General features: G+C 44.7%; 1 protein-coding gene across 2 annotated transcripts; it reads left to right on the plus strand.

The window, feature by feature from the left end:
- The first annotated feature begins 9827 nt into the window (after positions 1 to 9827).
- Positions 9828 to 13115, plus strand: LOC120306911 (olfactory receptor-like protein OLF1). Of its 2 annotated transcripts, none has more exons than XM_039340955.1 (2): positions 9828 to 9938; positions 11768 to 13115. In XM_039340955.1, the coding sequence occupies exon 2, from the start codon at positions 11922 to 11924 to the stop codon at positions 12858 to 12860; it is 939 nt and encodes a 312-aa protein (XP_039196889.1). In that variant the 5' UTR covers positions 9828 to 9938; positions 11768 to 11921; the 3' UTR covers positions 12861 to 13115. The 2 variants fall into 2 exon arrangements, with proteins under 2 accessions (XP_039196889.1, XP_039196890.1); XM_039340956.1 differs by lacking the exon at positions 9828 to 9938 and adding an exon at positions 10286 to 10655.
- The last annotated feature ends 4537 nt before the right edge of the window (positions 13116 to 17652 follow it).

The following is a 17652-nucleotide window of genomic DNA, read 5'->3' on the forward strand; positions in this document are numbered from 1 at the left end:
TTCGCATTTGTGCTGATTACAAATGCACACTCAATAAGGCATTGCAGCAACATGCCTATCCTGTTCCTGTGGTCAGTCACATCCTGGCCTCTCTCAAGGGGGGGCGTGTTTTTGCAAAGCTTGACCTAGCTCAAGCATATCAACAGCTGCCTGTTGATGATGATGCTGCTATAGCTCAGACCATTGTGACCCACAGGGGAGCCTTTAAGGTAAAAAGGCTACAGTTTGGAGTGAATGTCGCTCCTGGGATTTTCCAAAGCGTAATGGAAAACACACTACGAGGTATACCAGGGGTCTGCCCCTACTTTGACGATGTCTTGATTGCAGGAGACTCCACACACATTCTAGCTGAAAGGCTTAGGGCTGTCCTGTTAAGATTCAGGAAATCAGGCCTCAAGCTCAGAAAAGACAAATGCCAGATTGGGGTGCCTTTCTACTGACTTTCTGGGATTCAAAATTGATGCTGCTGGGATCCGCCCCATCTGCTGAATCCAAACTAACTGCTATTTTAGATGCACCCAGGCCAAAGTCTAAGGCCGAACTTCAGGCCTTTCTAGGCCTCCTGAATTTCTACAATTCTTTTCTTCCACATAAAGCTAGTGTAGCTGAGCCTCTTCACAGGCTACTAGACAAACAGGCTGTGTGGCTGTGGTCACAAGCGCATGAGGCTTGCTTTAAAGAAGTCAAGGCCTTGCTCACTTCTAACAGTGTTCTTGCACATTTCAACGAGTCTCTCCCTGTGTGCATCGCTTGTGATGCATCCCCCTATGGGGTTGGAGCTGTCCTGAGTCACCTCAGGTCTGATGGAACTCAGGTTCCTATTGCATACTACTCCAGAACACTGTCTTCTGCCGAGCGCAATTACGCTCAGATAGACAGGGAGGCTCTGGCTGTTGTTGCTGGAATTAAAAAATTCCACGATTTTCTATATGGCAGGCATTTCACGGTCTTCACTGACCATAAACCTCTGCTGGGACTGTTTACCACACGTAAGCAGACTCCCCACATCATTTCCCCTAGAATGCTTAGGTGGTCTATTTTTTTGTCTGCATATGATTTTTCATTACTCCACAAGCCTGGGAAAGAAATGGGCCATGCTGATGGCCTCAGTAGGTTGCCTCTGCCAGTAGTAGAAGCTGACCCCGCGCCAGCTGTCAACATTCTATCAATCCAAGCCTTGCCCGAGCTCCCTCTTAGTGCCAGGGATGTTACCGCTGAAACAGGTACAGATCACACACTTTCACGTGTCCGCTCCTGGGTCCTGTCTGGGTGGCCTGAGCACTGCCCTAGTCCTGAGTTTCAGAGTTTCTGGTCCAAAAGGAACGAACTGTCCCTTTCTCAGGGTTGTCTGCTTTGGGGAAACAGAGTTGTCATTCCCACCTCAATGAGGACTAGGGTCTTAGAATCCCTCCACGAGGGTCATCCTGGCATTGTTCGTATGAAGGCTCTTGCACGCAGCCACTTGTGGTGGCCTGCTTTAGATAAAGATATTGAGGCTAAGGTACACGCATGCCACCTGTGCCAACGATCTCGCCCAGAGATGCCCCAAGCTCCTGTGCATAGATGGGAGGAAACACAGTCCCCATGGTCTAGGGTGCACATTGACTACGCTGGGCCCTTTCAGGGCCAGTTCTTCTTGGTCCTTGTTGACAGCCATTCAAAATGGCTTGAGGTTGTGCCTGTCTCATCCACCACCACTGCAAAGACTATTCAGGTACTGAGGGGAATTTTTGCTGCACACGGGCTGCCAGATGTCATTGTGTCCGACAACGGCCCTCAATTCACCTCCTCCGAATTCCAAGCTTTCTTACAGGCAAACCTGATTCGTCATGCCACGTCTGCGCCTTTTCACCCGTCCACCAACGGTATGGCTGAACGCATGGTGCGCATCGCAAAGGACGCCTTGAAGAGACTCACCTACGGGGACTGGCATCACAGGTTGGCTGCTGACTTTCTCCTTTCTTATCGCCACCACACCGTCCACTTCTACAGGGAGAAGTCCAGCTGAACTTCGTTGGGGGCGCCAACTTACTACTAGACTTGACCGGTTGCATCCGGACAGACTGCCTTCATCTACCTCACATCCTAGGGCACCTAGACAACTACTTGTGGGTGCCCCGGTTTGGGCTCGCAATTACGGGCCTGGTCATACATGGGTCCCCGCTTCTGTGTCCAGGATCACAGGTCCTCTCTCCTACGAGGTTGCCCTGGACAACGGTCGTGTCCTGCGTCGGCACATCGACCAACTTCGCTCTAGGCGAGACTTTTCTGATGAGACTCCTGGGTCTTTTCCAGGGGGGGAGGGGGACCCTTTGGAGCAAAGGGAAGGGCAAGAGCTACTGCCCATCTCCACTGAGGGAGCCACAAACGGCCCATCCCAGGTTCCGCAATTGCTCCGAAAGAAAGTCACAGAGCTTACCCACACACACATGCACTCACGCCTACTCCAGCCAGGGAGTCACCCCGGGGGCATACTCACTTTCCACACACATCACACAGCACTCCAGCAACGGAGGATACCCGGGGGCATCCCAACAAATCATTCCCCGCAAGAGAGCTGGCACACAATTCCCAAGGTTGGCCTGACCTTACCCCAAATCCTGCAGGGGGTCAAACATACACAGAGCTAGTCGAGGAACCAAGTCCCGACTACAACACCCCTAGCACAAATCAGGGAACACCTGAGTTTTGGGAAAGTACAGAAACCCACACGAGCCCGAGCACAGAATGGGGTTCAGGGAATGGACAGCCTCCTGACAGGTCTTGGACTGACCTAGGAGGTTCTACAGAGACGCCCAGCAGTGGCTATCACTTCAAGGGGCCTGAGGGTCTACAGCTAGGTAGGACAACCAGGTCACAAAGCAACAGAAGCCCTGGCCTGACGAGCCCGTGGGCAAGCAAGCAGGCCAGGCATCGGGGCACAGTCCTTGGAAGACACCAGGGCACAATAGAGAGAACAGGCTCACGCCTCCCTCCAGTCAGGGAACTTATGCCAGTAATCCAGAGCTAAGAAGGTCACAGAGAGCAAAGAAATCTCCTAAGTACCTAGAAGATTACATAACATTGCTGGCAAGGCAAAAGCCAGTAAACAGTGGGAGCATTGGGGAGCAAATTGTCGTGTAAAATAAATGTTGTATGTTGGTAGTAGTTTTAGCCCGGGGGAAAGGGGTGTTATGTCCCGAGCCTTGCAAACGGCTCGGGCGTTTGCAGGCAGTCCCGGGCAGGTGCAAAGCTGCCCGGGACCAGACAGGCTGTCGCCAGCGCCGTGCGCATGCGCGGGTGCTGGCGCGGGAAAAGTAACCCATTTACCCGGGAGTTGCCTATATAAGAGGCTGCGAGGCGTTTGGGCGAGGCTGAAGCCATCTTCCTGTAAGCTGAACGCTGAATAAAAGAAACTGAGAACTCCAGCTGCTTCTCGTGTCTATTTTCCCGCCACGGACTCAACAATCACTATGTTTTTGCTGTCAACAATGTTTATGCAGAATAATCCTTGGTCTTGGATTATCACAGAGCAGAGTCAAGAGAGGTCAAGTCCTTTGATATAGAGCAGAACTTTAACAAACCTTTAAGCACAGAAAAAAATAGCAGATCAGCCCAAACTGGAAAGTAGAGGAAGAAATTAAAATTCTGTGAGAAGGCAGACATGTCAAAAAAATTGCTAATTGTCTCCTTTCCCTTTTGTGGGGTTCTTTCCTTCCTTATATTTGGGCTCTGTGCCACCACTTTTTTTTTTTTTTTTACAAAGGTGAAATGTGGGGAAGATAATAGGAGAGAAATAAACTCTTGGTTAACAGGAACAAGGGAACTGACATCAATCTTTCAAGTCTGAAAGTATATTTCCACATCCTCTTTACAGTGCAGGAAACTATGAAATGGAAGAACTCATCACGACCACCTTACCATGGCCAATTCACTGTGGTCAACTTACCACAGGACAATTTAGCAAATACAAAAGTTAAATTAATTTCAATGGAACCATGGCCAATAATAATAAAATAAAGTCAATCCAGAAAAACAAAGGTTACAATAATTTTGATGAAAATATGATCACCAATAATAAAAGTAACTGAATGAAATGATTAATACTACATTGAATTGTCCTGTGATGAGTTGTCTCGCAGCGAGTTGGCTATGGTGAATTGGCCATGGTGAGTTATCCTAGACCTGCTCAGAAAAATGGGAATCTCAGAACATCTCATTGTCCTCATGACAAATTTATACACAGGTCAGGAAACCACAATATGCCAAAACTTGTCAAAAGAGACTGGTTCCAGGTTAGCAAAGGAGTGTGACAAAACTGCACATTCTCCCCTTATTTATTCAAGTATATGGGGAATATGTATTAAGAAAAACTGGATTGGAAAAAGAGAAGCATAGTTTTTAAAATTGAAAAGGAATATTAATAACCTGCACCAAATTGTTAATGCTACCTTGATATCCAAGTACCGTCAATCCCTAGTAATAAAAGTCAAAGACCACAGTGAAAAAAATGGAACTAAAATTAATATAAACAAGACCAAACTAATGAAAAAAGGTGGAATAACCAGCCTTAGAACAGGCAATGAAGACATCAAAATGGTGATAATTTCTGCCTTTTAGGATCCATCATCAACAGTAAATGAACAAGCAGTCAAGGAGTATGTTGCAGACTAGCACTCAGTAGAGCAGCCATGAAGGCCTTGGAAAGGGTCTTCAAATGCAGCGATGGGTCTATAGCTAAAAAAATCAGGATCATGCAAGCCATGGTATTCTCTATGATCTTCTGTGAAAGAAAAAAAAATATATCCCATCTTTATCATGTTTATAAATAATTCAGGGCAACAAAAATACCTAATAATCTTTCCTCCTCCTCCTATTATGATTTCTTTTGATTCTTTTGGAGAATCAGTAGATAGGAGTTTTGGCAACAGAGAGCTTTTTGGCAGAGAGAAGCCCAGATTAAGAGATTGTGCACTCCTGAGCTGGATGGGGAAAAGGGAAGAGGTCCAGAGTAGCCACACCATAGAATCTTCCAGGATATATCTAGTAATTAAGAAGGTTATAATGTGGCTCAGTCCATTTTTTAAATTTTTAATTAGTTATAATATAAAATACAAAAACAAATAGTAAGAAAAATGGGGGAGGGAAAAGAGAAGAGAAAAGTGCAGAAAAGAAGGGAAAAAGAAAGAAAAGGCATTGACTTCTGACTCACTTTGGTGCAGTAAAATAAGATAGTAACATCAAACCTCAACTTTTTTATTTTTACATAGTAGTATAAACTAGCCATTTCTATATCAACAAACCTATCTAATCGGTAAAATCCAAAATCAAAGTTTCATTTTTTTCTACCTCAAGCACAAATCCAGAAGCGGTTTCCAAGTAGAAACAAAAATACATGTTTTTTCTTTTAATAAAGCAGCCAATTTAGCCATCTCTCTAACTGCATTAACTTTTGCAGCCATTCGTCCATTGTGGGGATTGAAGTTTCCTTCCATTTTTGTGCATAAAATAATCCTGCTGCCATCAACATACATAACATCAAAGCTCCAATTTTTTCCACAAGTCTTTTTCCATTAAACCCAAAAGAAAAATTATCTTAATATTCACTTTAAGAATCTTCTGTATTAGAATATGAATCCTACTCCAATATTTATTTACATTATCATATGTCCACCACAAATGATAAAAAGTCCCTTCTTTATATTTTCATATCCAACAATCATTTGAAGTACTTTTTATACATTCTTGATAACTTATCTGGTGTTAAATACCAATGATATATCATTTTATAAAATCTCTCTCTCTCTCTCTCTGATGCAGATTTGCCCCCTCACAGGGCTCCTGGTTGGCCCTGAGCCCGGGTGCCCCGCCTCCTGGGACAAGCGCAGCTAGGAAGTCCATTTCCCTGGCTGGCCCCGTACCAAGTGCACGTGGCCATGCAGGGGATCCCCAGGATCCCTGCTGGGAGCAGCCCACCAGAGCCTCAGCCTAGCGGGCCAGCATTCCTGCAAGCCATGGCCCTGAGGGAGAGCTGCCCCTGCGATCCCCAGCCATGGGACTGTTGGCCCAGCTGGCCAGGAAGGTGCGCCAGAGTCCTGGCTGCTTTGAGAGGTGAGTAGAAGATGGGGGGGAGAGAAAGGGAGGGAGAGGAATTTTCCAACCAGACCCGCAGGAGTGCCTCCTTCTGGGGTCCGGCACCAGCTTCCTTGCCCTCCTCCTCCTCCCCTTCTTCCTCCTGTTGCCTCCCGGGCGGCAGACCTGGCTGAGGTGGTAGCCGGTGGGGGCATCACTCCCTGGGCGATGCTGGTGGGTCACGGATGGCCGGGAGCGTCATGCATTGCGGAGCAGCCCCAGCTCCTCCAGCAGCTGATGGGGGTGTTTTGCAGATGCCCTGCGAGTTAAGCCCGGGGACTCTGGTGGCGCGAGGGGAGGCTTGGCGATGCAGCTGACGGGCGGGGCATTCTGCAGATGCCCCGTGGCCCTGACTTGAGCTCAGGGACACCAGCGGCACGTGGGATGGCCTGCCAACGTGACCGTGAGCTGGGGCATCCCTGCAGGCCTGGCAGGCAGTGAAGCTGGGTGCCTCCAGCAGCAACGGGGTCTTCTGCTGTCTCCTGCCCCCCTCCCTGTCCCTTCAGTGCCCTCTGCCTTTCATTCTCTCTCTCTCTCTCTCTCTCTCTCTCTCTCTCTCTCTCTCTCTCTCTTTCTTTCTCCTCACGTGCAGAAAAAAGGGGGAGGGAGGGAGAGGAAAGAGAGAAAGAGAGAGGGAGAGGCGAAAGAGAAAAAGAGAGAAAAAGAGGAAAGAGAGAGATGAAGTGCAAGTGCCTCTCTCTCCTCCTCTCCTCACCTGAAGAAAGAAGGGGGGAGGGAGGGAGAGGAAAGAGAGAAAGGGAGAGGGAGGGAGAGGAAAGAGAAAAAGAGAGAGAGAGAAAGAAAGAGGAAGCGCAAGTGCCTCTCTCCCCCCTTCTCTCTCCCCACCTGGAGAAAGAAGGGGGAGGGAGGGAGAGGAAAGAGAAAGAGAGAGGGAGAGGGGAAAGAGAAAAAGAGAGAGAAAGAGAGAGAGGAAGCGCAAGTGCCTCTCTCTCCCCCCCTCTCTCTCACACACACACACACACTGAGTGGGGGAAGAGGACTGGCAGACCAAGGGCAGAAAGAGGGAGGGAGGGAGAGAGAGAGAGGGAGAGGGGGAGAGAGAGAGAGAGAGAGAGAGAGACCCTTTTGATATCTAAAATGAAGATAACACAACATATATATATAAAATATATATATATATAAAATAAAGGTAAAAAAGGATATATGCAGTGTTATCTTCATTTTAGATGTCAAAAGGGTTTTGCGTCTCCCAATGTTTTGTTTTCAATGGGAAACAGGTCCAAGTGGCTCTTTGAGTGTTTTGGGTTGCTTACCCCTGCTCTGCCCATACAGTGGCTCACCATTGGCCAGAATGGGCAGTGATGGAGAGGGGAGTGCTTCTTTCGAAACATCGCATGCTGTTTTGTGTGTCTCTTTGTATTGTACTTTTTAAGCATGCACTCCAGTTCGATATTATATTTTCTTTGTGACTTTTTAATCCTTTTTACAGTGTGCGTGACTATATATACTTTCCTTGAATCTTAATTTAGTTTCAGAGTTTTCGTCTTGAAATTCTTAGTTCCTGAATTGCGGTTTGTTCTTATGCCCTTTTTATATTTCTTTTTGCATCTTAAATTTCACTTGTAATTCAATCATTAAATGTTACTGTTTTTCTTTTCGGGCATTTCACTTTCTTGAAGTTGAATTTTGTTTTCAATGGTCATTACATTTAAGTGTCTTGAATAAATAAGATAATAATGAAATACATGTATCACGAAGTTTGGGAATAAAGTGACGGGTGGCACCAAAATTTTTCACACAGTTGAGATATGGGAAAAAGACTGGAAATAAATTATTTGCATCATGTTTGCATAAATTGAAGAATTATTTCCTATGTTGTGATTGAGAGGTTATGTTGGGGGAGGGGGCGATGACAACTTCCTCATTGGCTCAAGGGGGCGATTCGTTCAAAAAGGTTAAGAACCACTGGGGTAGAGTACACAGCAGCTGCAGGACACAGATAAGCTCCCTCCCAGATCACAGAAGTTCTCCCACCCTCATTTCCACTTCAAGCTTGGAAGTCAAATAATCAGTGTCAGTCTGAGAATGGGTTTTTCATGGCTGTTGTTGCCACTATAATTCTTAGAAAGCTGGGTGGCTTGCGCAGACTCTATCACCAAGCAAGGCTGGCATAGCCAGAATAGAAGATGCAGCCACACTGACTATCACAAAGATCATTTTCCTCCAGTTGGAATTACTGTGTCAATAACTATCTTATTAGCCAATGTCTGATCATTGGTGCACTCCATCTGCCACACTGCCTCAGGAATACCAGGAAGTCTCCTTCAGCCACCTGACTGGGAAGGAATTAAAAGAAATAATTAGTGCCATGAGATATAAAGAAGTTAAAAAACTGTATGCCAGGTTTGGTCCATAACTGGTAATCCAAAACTGATGGGATAAAAAACTTCTTGCAGAAGGAGGTTCAGTTCGATCAGGGGTGTCAAACTGGTGACCTGCGGGTCAGATGTGTCATGCACAGGCCACGCCCACCCCAGCTCCGCAAAGGCAAAAAACATTATGATACATCACAATACGTCATGTGACATGATCGAGTTTGACACCCATGAATTAGATGGAGAGAAGGAAGAGAGAAGGCAATTGCGATTAGATCATTTTGGACCAATGAGGGATGTTTGAATTATGGACCCCCCAGATAAGCCAGAAATTGCACCAAGGACAAAACCCAGAAGTGTTAGGAAAGGTGTAAAAAACCATGGAGGTACAAGATGCACAGGAGACATCTGGAGGTGTTGGGTGGGGGGGAAGGAAAAGAGTAGAATCTGTGACATACTGGTTGTTCCTTTGGGCACTTTTCAAGGGAGGAAGAGTGTCAATCTATGGAAATAAATGCCTGGAAGAGGTACTGAAAGGAATGACTATTATATTAATTCATTAATTACAGTATTATTCTGAAAAATGATTGGTGTGTTCCTTTAAACAGAAGCAACCATTTATGTAGATAGAACAAAGTAAAGGAATGCATTAGATCAATTCTGCTGCCTAGACTTAGAGACAAAAAAAATTGGTGGCTCATTTTTGTTTTCTTCAAAGATTAAAAATATTTGGATTTTTAAATATGTGGCTAAGGTGACAGGACTTTATAAATTGCCTTTTTTATATTTTATGTAAGATGAATCATTTATTTGAAACATCCCCTGTGAAATAATATTCCATGTCACATTTATTGTGTAGACCAGTGGTTCTCAACCTGTGGGTTGGGACCCCATTTCACGGGGGTCGCCAAACAACGCAGTCTGCCATTTTTTCCCTTTTCCTTAGCTGTGCTACTCCCTTTTATTCTATTGGCTTTTGAAAGCCAATAGAATAGACTCTCTTGAATAGAGTCTAATTCTATTGGCTTTCAAAAGCCAATAGGAATTGTCCATGCTGTCTCTGCCCTGCTGAGCCCGCCAAAAGTCCCATTCTGCAAACGGTGCTGCACCAGTTGAGTAGTCCTCGACTTATGACCGGTTGAGTAGTCTTCGACTTATGACCGGTTGGGGGTCGCGGCATTTAAAAGGTTGAGAACCACTGGTGTAGACCATTAAATTATCACAAGTTTAATGTAAAATGTTATTGTTCAAGGAAGAACAAACATATATTCCTATGGGGATAGTGAAGAAAAATCCATGGAGGAATTGCCTGTGATTCAAATGATTTTCTACTTAAGGGAAAAAAAAAATTCACTGCGTACTTCTTCCCTTTCTGAGCAAAGCAGACTTTATAACCTCAGGATCCAGGGACTTGAGCTAGATACCACCTTTTATTGCTGCAGTAGTGGGAAAGCATCGAGAGTCAGCTAAGGCAATGCATTTTTACAAGAGGTAAATCTTGTAATTTTGAGTTAGGGTTGGAAATCATTTGTCAATTAGAACAATAAAGGGCTCTAAGTTATTTTTGCATTGGGCTAGGAAGCCCAGCTGAATGCTCAAAATGTCTAAAAATAGCAAATAAAGAGTATAGAAATAATTTTCTTTAATCTAACTTAGAGTTAGCATTACTTTCTAAAACATTCTGTGAAGGAGTTAACAAGTGAATTTACATTATTTATTTTTCAAGATTTATGGCTGGAAACCCAGATTCAAACATGTTTGTTTAGGCCCCTTTTTATAGGTCTAGACAAAAAGAACATGAAAAGGAAAACTTTGTAGTCTATTATTTTTGTTTTGTTTCTATTTATTGTCTATCTCATTTTTCCTCCAAGGGACTCAGTGGGCGAGCAGAAAGATTTATTTCTTTTTTCTCAAAGGAAGCGATGCTCAAAGTGAATATCAATGAAAAAATTTAAATCGATATACTAACTTGTATTTCAGCTAGTATGATAGAAACACAGAAAAACACAGGTGTCTTTCAATTAGCATTTCTTAGACTAGCCTACTTCAAGAAATGGCTTTTGTGGGGAAAAATTGGAGTGTTTTGCTATACAAGTTTTTGCTCTTGAAGGACAGAGGATATTTTAAAGAAAAACATTTAAAACAGTGCTTCCAATTTTTTTCCTTCATTACCTAAGATTGCTTATCAGAAAGTCCTTATTACCCAATGTAAGTCAATTTAAATGTCCCTATTGTGGCTGGGTAATGAATTTGTGTGTTGTTACTCAGGGAAAACTATTTTTACCCAACTTTGGGTAATTTACTAGGTCTGGGAAACCCTGATTTAAAAGATATGAGTAAATTTAAAAGTAAACAGTATCTACATCATCCTGTTGGGATTGTGAACTTGTCTTTCAAGTCCAAGAAAACCTGAGCAGAAACCTCTTTCAGATCTTTTGGCTCATGGTAGGAAGATTCGTACCTGCTCATTATTTCCCAGGAGTTTGCAATTACTTAGGTTGCTTCAAATTGTGAGTAAAATCAGAAGTTATGTTCAGATCTGCACAGTCCCCAGTGTTGCTCAAAGCAGGTAAAATAATAGAGTATTAAAGCAAGGACTGCAGAGATTTTGCTTAAATATAAGGAAAAATCTTCCTGACAGTAAGAACAGTGGAAGTTGTGAGTTTTCCGTCTCTGGAAGCTTTTAAGAAGAAGCTGATCAGCCACCTGTCACAGATGGCTTAACAAGATTTCCTCCATATTGTAGAGGATTGGACTAGATCGGGGGTAGGCATGGCTGGCTCAGGAATTCTGGGAGTTGAAGTCCATGAGTCATAAAAGAGCCAAGGTTGCCTACCCCTGGACTAGACAGTCCTTGTAGTCCTTTCTAATTTTATAGTTATGTGATTCTATGAGAGGGTAGGGAGAATGAGCTTTCTTTAATTTTTATCTTTTCATATTTTTCTCTATAGTTGCAAATAGCTTACTGTGTTTATGTTACAACGCCCTACACATTCTACACACAGAGATAAATTCTTAGCAATTACCATGTGCATTACAGATCATATGTAATCAAGGACATAGTGTCATTCCTTGCAAACCTATTTAGATGTGGTATATATAACAAGGTTAGTCATTTGTTTCCTTCCTTTACTGCAGTCAGCTGATGTTTGCATGTAAATAAAATTAGTATCTAGAATAACTCAGTTGGATTGAATGTCCTTTGCATGATGAAATGCAAACTCTTCTCACTATGAATTAATTACAGAATCCATTCCTTATAGCCAGGAAGCTGTCCTTCCCTTCAGAAACAATTAACCATTAATTCCTTTGCCTTCCAGAAAGTTCAAGATTTCACATCTTGGGACAACTAAAATCATCCCCAGGAAGACCTCAGACATATCCAGTTCTTTATTGTAGGGGAGTCACAAAATGATAACATGCTAAGCAAATCAGTACCTTCCCAACCCCCCCCCCCATGTTTTTTTTAAAGAAATGATGGAGATAAATAGCACTGCTGTGACAGAATTCATTCTGCAAGGATTTACAGAATACCCAAAGCTACAGAATGGTCTTTTCCTGATATTTCTTATAATCCACCTTTGGATCTTGTTAGGTAATCTGGGAATGGTTGTGTTGATCAGAAGTAGTCCTCACCTTGAGACTCCTATGTATTTCTTCTTGCAACATTTTTCATTAATGGATGCCTGTATAGCCTCAACTGTTGCTCCTAAGATGCTGCTGAACCTCCTTGCAAAGAGAAAGACCATCACCTATGGTGGCTGCATTGTCCAATTTTTCCTTTTTTGCACTTTTACAGATGTGGAAGCCTTCCTTCTGGCTGCCATGGCAATTGACCGCTATGTAGCTGTTTGCAAACCCTTGTCTTACACAGTTATCATGTCTAGATCCTTCTGTCTCTGGCTGCTTTGGGGAGCATATGTTGGGGGTGTGTTGAGTTCTCTCATTCATAGCTGTGCATCTTTAAGGCTCTCTTATTGTGGAAGGAACTCAAATAACCATTTCTTTTGTGACCTGGCTGCTCTGATGGCCCTTGCCTGTTCAGATACTTCCCTCAATGAGCTGCTGCTCTTCACTTTTGGCATCTTGGTTGAAGGCTTGAACACTGTGACTATTGCTGTCTCCTATGGCTTCATCATCATAGCAGTTGTCAAGATGCACTCCTCAGGAGGCAGGCTGAAAACCTTCTCGACCTGTGCTTCCCACCTGACAACCTTTGCTTTGTTCCATGGCACCATCCTCTTTATGTACTTCCGACCCAAATCCAGCTTCTTCATGCACACTGATAAAAAAATCTCAGTGTTTTACACTCTGATCATCCCCATGTTGAATCCTCTAATTTACAGTTTGAGAAATGCTGATGTAAAGGAGGCCCTCAAAAGATTGCTAATGAAGACAATAAACCCTCACTGATGGTTTTATTTTGGATAGCTGCTTTCCATCTTTCTTCCAAGGTGGTGCATGTAGTTGTCTCCCAGGATTGTTTTATCTTCACAATAGTATTGGGAGGGAAGTTTGAAGGAGAAGGATCCTGAGTAAGCTTTGACCCTGATCTCCCAATGCTAACTCAGCAAACTGATCACTTCATTTTGTTTTGTGATCAACAAAATACCTTTACATAAATGGGGGTGTTGATCCAGAAGCTGAAGGAAGGATATAAGAACATCACTATTTATTTTGTGTAAATGTGCAAATTCCTCTTTCAGTTTATATTGTATCAAAAGGAATAAAACATGTATTGAGAACAAATTCTGCCCTTCATCTTCAAAGATATCCTGCCTGGGTTCATAGCTGGGTGTTGATTTTTTTAAAAAAATAATCACTGATTGAAGACAATGATTTCTAACTAAATGACTAGTCTTCTTAGGGAATTGGAAGTTTATAAAAACAAATGTAACAGAATAGCATGTCACCAAATGCAAAAGAATGTTTGTCATCCCTCAGAATATAGATTAGCTTTTCAAAAGAGAAAATAATAGAAGGAAGAACCTTTTATTTTTGCCTTGTTTCCAGAAAAATCTCAATTTACCAAAGAATTACAGCTTTATATAAAAAAGCCCTACACTACTTTACCTACAGAAAAACTGCAGGTTAGTAATACATTTTGTGTGCAGTAGTTCAGCCCATTTTTGTTGATTGAGCTGGATCAAGCATCTTCCCACCTCTGCTGTTCAAATACAGTCCATGTGTAACTTATGGAAGAACTACCTACCCAAGCTAGAAGCCCAACCTAGAAATTAGCAATAGATGAGTCATCAAAGACAATTTGTTATATTCTAGATAGGAATGAACTGATGAATCAATTGAAGATGATGATATATCCCCCATAACAAAGATGTTACAGGTTGTCCAGAAAGGATAAGATGGAACTTGTTTGTTAAGAAAATGCATGATCAAGAACAAGAATATTTCCCAAATTTGTCATCCAGCCCTAGAATCAATAATAATCTTGTTTTGTCTGAATTCATCTGATTCTCCTGTTGCGTCCTTCGCGAAATGGCAAGACACGAGAAGCAGTTGTAGTTCTCAGGAAACTTCTTTATTCTTTAGTTCAGCTTACAGTTAGAAGACGCCGACAACGCCCAAAACTCCTGGCCTCTTATATAGGCCATCCCCGGGTCAATCTGCACCTTTTGGCGCGCCAGCACTTGCGCATGCGCACAAGTACTGGCGACAGCCGGTCTGGTCCCGGGCAACTTGCACCTGCCCGGGACCGTTTGCAATGCCCCGAGCCTGCTTGCACAGGCTCAGGACATAACACCCCTTCCCCCCGGGCTAAAACTATTCCTCATACCATAATAACACATAACTCATTTCTTTAGTGCAGTGCCATGCTCCCCACTACCAAGTATTCCCCGTTTCCATCAGCCTCAGTGCTTTACTTTTTTACTAGCTCTGTTTTGCCAAGAGGGTTACAAAATCCTCCAAATACTTAGGAGATTTCCTTGCTCTCTGTGACCTCCTAAGCTCTGGGTGCTTGCCAAGTACCCTTTGACTGAGGGGTGATGCGTGCCTGTCCCCCCCTATTTTGCCTTGGGGGTTCCCAAGAGCTGTGCTGCACTGCCTGGCCTGCTTGCTTGCCCACCGGGCTCGTCAGGCCAGGACTTTTTTCTCTGTGTGACCTGGTTGTCCTGCCTAGCTGTAGGCTCTCTGGCCCTTCTAAGTGACTGTCACTGTTGGGCATTTCTGTAGAACCTCCTAGGTCCGTCCAAGACCTGTCAGGAGGCTGTCTGTCCCCTGAATCCCGTTCTGTGTCCGGGCTTGTGTGGTTTTCAGTACTGTCCCAAAACTCAGTTGTCCCCTGAGTGAAGTCAGAGGTGTTGTAGTCGGGATTTGGGTCCTCGACCACCTCCCTGTGTGTTTGCCCCCTTCTGGGGACAGGGGTAGTGTTGGGCCAACTAGAAGGAGTGTGTGCCAGCTCTCTTGCAGGGTATGTATTGTTGGGATGCTCCCGGGTATTCTCCCTGACTGGAGTACTGAGTGATGCGGGTGAGTAGTGATTATGCCCCCGGGGTGACTCCCTGGCTGGAGTAGGCGTTGATGCCTGGTATCTAGTTAGGTTCCTTGAATTCCTGTTTGGAGCACTCGCGGAATCTTGAGATGGGCTGTTTGTAGCTTCCCCATTGATAATGGGCATCATTCCATGCCCCTCCCTTTGCCCAAAGGGTTCCCCCTCCCCCCCTGGAAAAGACCCAGGAGTCTCAGCGGGAAGGTCCCATCTAGGGCGAAGTTGGTCAATGTGCCGACGCAGGACACGACCGTTGTCCAGGGACACCTCGTAAGACAGAGGACCTGTGACCCTGGATATAGAAGCGGGGACCCATGTATGACCAGGCCCGTAATTACGAGTCCAAACCGGGACACCCACAAGTAGTTGCCTAGGTGCCCTGGGGTGTGAAACAGAAGGAGGCAGTCTGTCCGGATGCAACCGGTCAAGCTTGGTAGTCAGTTTGCGCCCCCAACGAAGTTCAGCTGGGCTTCTCCCTGTAGAAGTGGACGGTGTGGTGCGATAAGAAAGGAGGAAGTCAGCCAACCTGTGATGCCAGTCTCCATAAATAATTTTCTTCAAGGCGTCCTTGGTGATGCGAACCATGTGTTCAGCCATACTGTTGGTGGACGGGTGGAAGGGTGCAGAGGTGGCATGACGAATCAGGTTAGCCTGCAAGAAAGCTTGAAATTCGGAGGAAGTGAATTGTGGGCCGTTGTCAGACACAATGACGTCTGGGAGCCCGTGTGCAGCAAAAATCCCCCTCAGTACCTGAATGGTCTTTGCAGTGGTGGTGGATGAGACAGGTACAACCTCAAGCCATTTTGAATGGCTGTCAACGAGGACCAAGAAGAATTGACCCTGAAAGGGCCCAGTGTAGTCAATGTGCACCCTAGACCATGGAGATTGTGTTTCCTCCCATCTATGTACAGGAGCTTGGGGCATTTCAGGGCACGAGCGTTGACAAAGGTGGCATGCATGCACCTTAGCTTCAATGTCTTTGTCTAGGCCAGGCCACCACAAGTGGCTGCGCGCAAGAGCCTTCATTCGTACAATGCCAGGATGACCCTCGTGGAGGGAACCTAAGACCCTAGTCCTCATTGAGGTGGGAATGACAACTCTGCTTCCCCAAAGCAGACAACCCTGAGAGGTGGACAACTCGTTCCTTTTAGACTAGAAACTCTGAAACTCAGGATTAGGGCAGTGCTCAGGCCATCCAGACAAAACCCAAGAAAGGACACGTGAAAGTGTGTGATCTGTGCCCGATTCAGCAGCTACATCCCTGGCATTCAGAGGGGAGTTGGGCAATGCTTGGATAGAAAGAAGATTGATAGCTGGCGCAGGGTCAGCTTCTATTACCGGCAGGGGTAATCTACTGAGGCCATCAGCATGGCCCATTTCCTTCCCAGGCTTGTGAAGTAGGGAAAAATCATATGCAGACAAAAAGATAGACCACCTGAGCATCCTGGGGGAGATGATTTGGGGGGTTTGCTTACGTGTGGTAAACAGTCCCAGCAAAGGCTTATGGTCAGTGAAGACCGTGAAATGACTACCATATAAAAAATCATGGAATTTTTTAATCCCAGCAACAACAGCTAGGGCCTCCCTGTCTATTTGAGCATAATTACGCTCAGCAGAAGATAATGTTCTGGAGTAATATGCAACAGGAACCTGAGTTCCATCAGACCTAAGGTGGCTCAGTACAGCTCCTACCCCATAAGGGAAAGCATCACAAGCGATGCACACAGGAAGGGATTCATTGAAATGTGCAAGTACACTGTTAGAAGTGAGTAAGGCCTTGACCTCATTGAAACTTGCCTCATGTGTTTGTGACCACTGCCACACTGCCTGTTTATCTAATAGCCTGTGAAGAGGCTCAGCTACACTAGCCTTATGTGGAAGAAAGGAATTGTAGAAATTCAGAAGGCCCAGAAAGGCCTGTAGTTCGGCCTTAGACTTTGGCCTAGGGGCATGCATAATAGCTTTTAGTTTGGATTCAGCAGAGTGAATCCCAGCAGCATCAATTTTGAACCCCAGGAAATCAGTAGAAGGCACCCAATTTTGCATTTGTCCTTTTTAAGTTTGAGGCCTGTTTTCCTGAACCTTGACAGGACAGCCCTCAGCCTTTCAGCTAAATTGTCTGTGGAGTCTCCTGCAATTAAGACATCATCAAAGTAGGGGCAAACCCCTGGTATACCCCGTAGTGTGTTTTCCATTACGCTTTGGAAAATTCCAGGAGCGACATTTACTCCAAATTGTAGCCTCTTTACCTTGAAGGCTCCTCTGTGGGTCACAATGGTCTGAGCTATAGCAGAATCATCATCAACAGGCAGCTGTTGATATGCTTGAGCTAGGTCAAGCTTTGCAAAAACACGCCCCCCCCTGAGGGAGGCCAGAATATGACTGACCACAGGAACAGGATAGGCATGTTGCTGCAATGCCTTATTCAGAGTGCATTTGTAATCAGCACAGATGCGAATGTCCCCATTTGCCTTGAGGGGCGTGACAATGGGGGTCTCCCAGGGACTGGAGTCAACAGGTTCTAGAATTCCTTGTTGGATCAGTTTATCCAGCTCAGTGTCAATTTTACTCTTTAAAGCACAAGGGACCCTTCTTGCTTTAATTCTAATGGGAGTGACAGTGGGGTCTAGCTTTAGTGACACAGGGGGTCCTTTGAATGTGCCCAGCTGGGGGCTGAAAACATCTGCAAATTCTTTG

This window comes from Crotalus tigris, unplaced genomic scaffold, assembly GCF_016545835.1.
Source record: "Crotalus tigris isolate CLP2741 ecotype Arizona unplaced genomic scaffold, ASM1654583v1 scf7180000017764.6130737, whole genome shotgun sequence".
NCBI classification, from domain to species: Eukaryota; Metazoa; Chordata; class Lepidosauria; order Squamata; family Viperidae; genus Crotalus; species Crotalus tigris.

Bases quoted from the DNA above. Each gene is read 5' to 3' on its own strand.
- LOC120306911 (XM_039340955.1), top strand. From the start codon at position 11,922: ATGATGGAGATAAATAGCACTGCTGTGACAGAATTCATTCTGCAAGGA.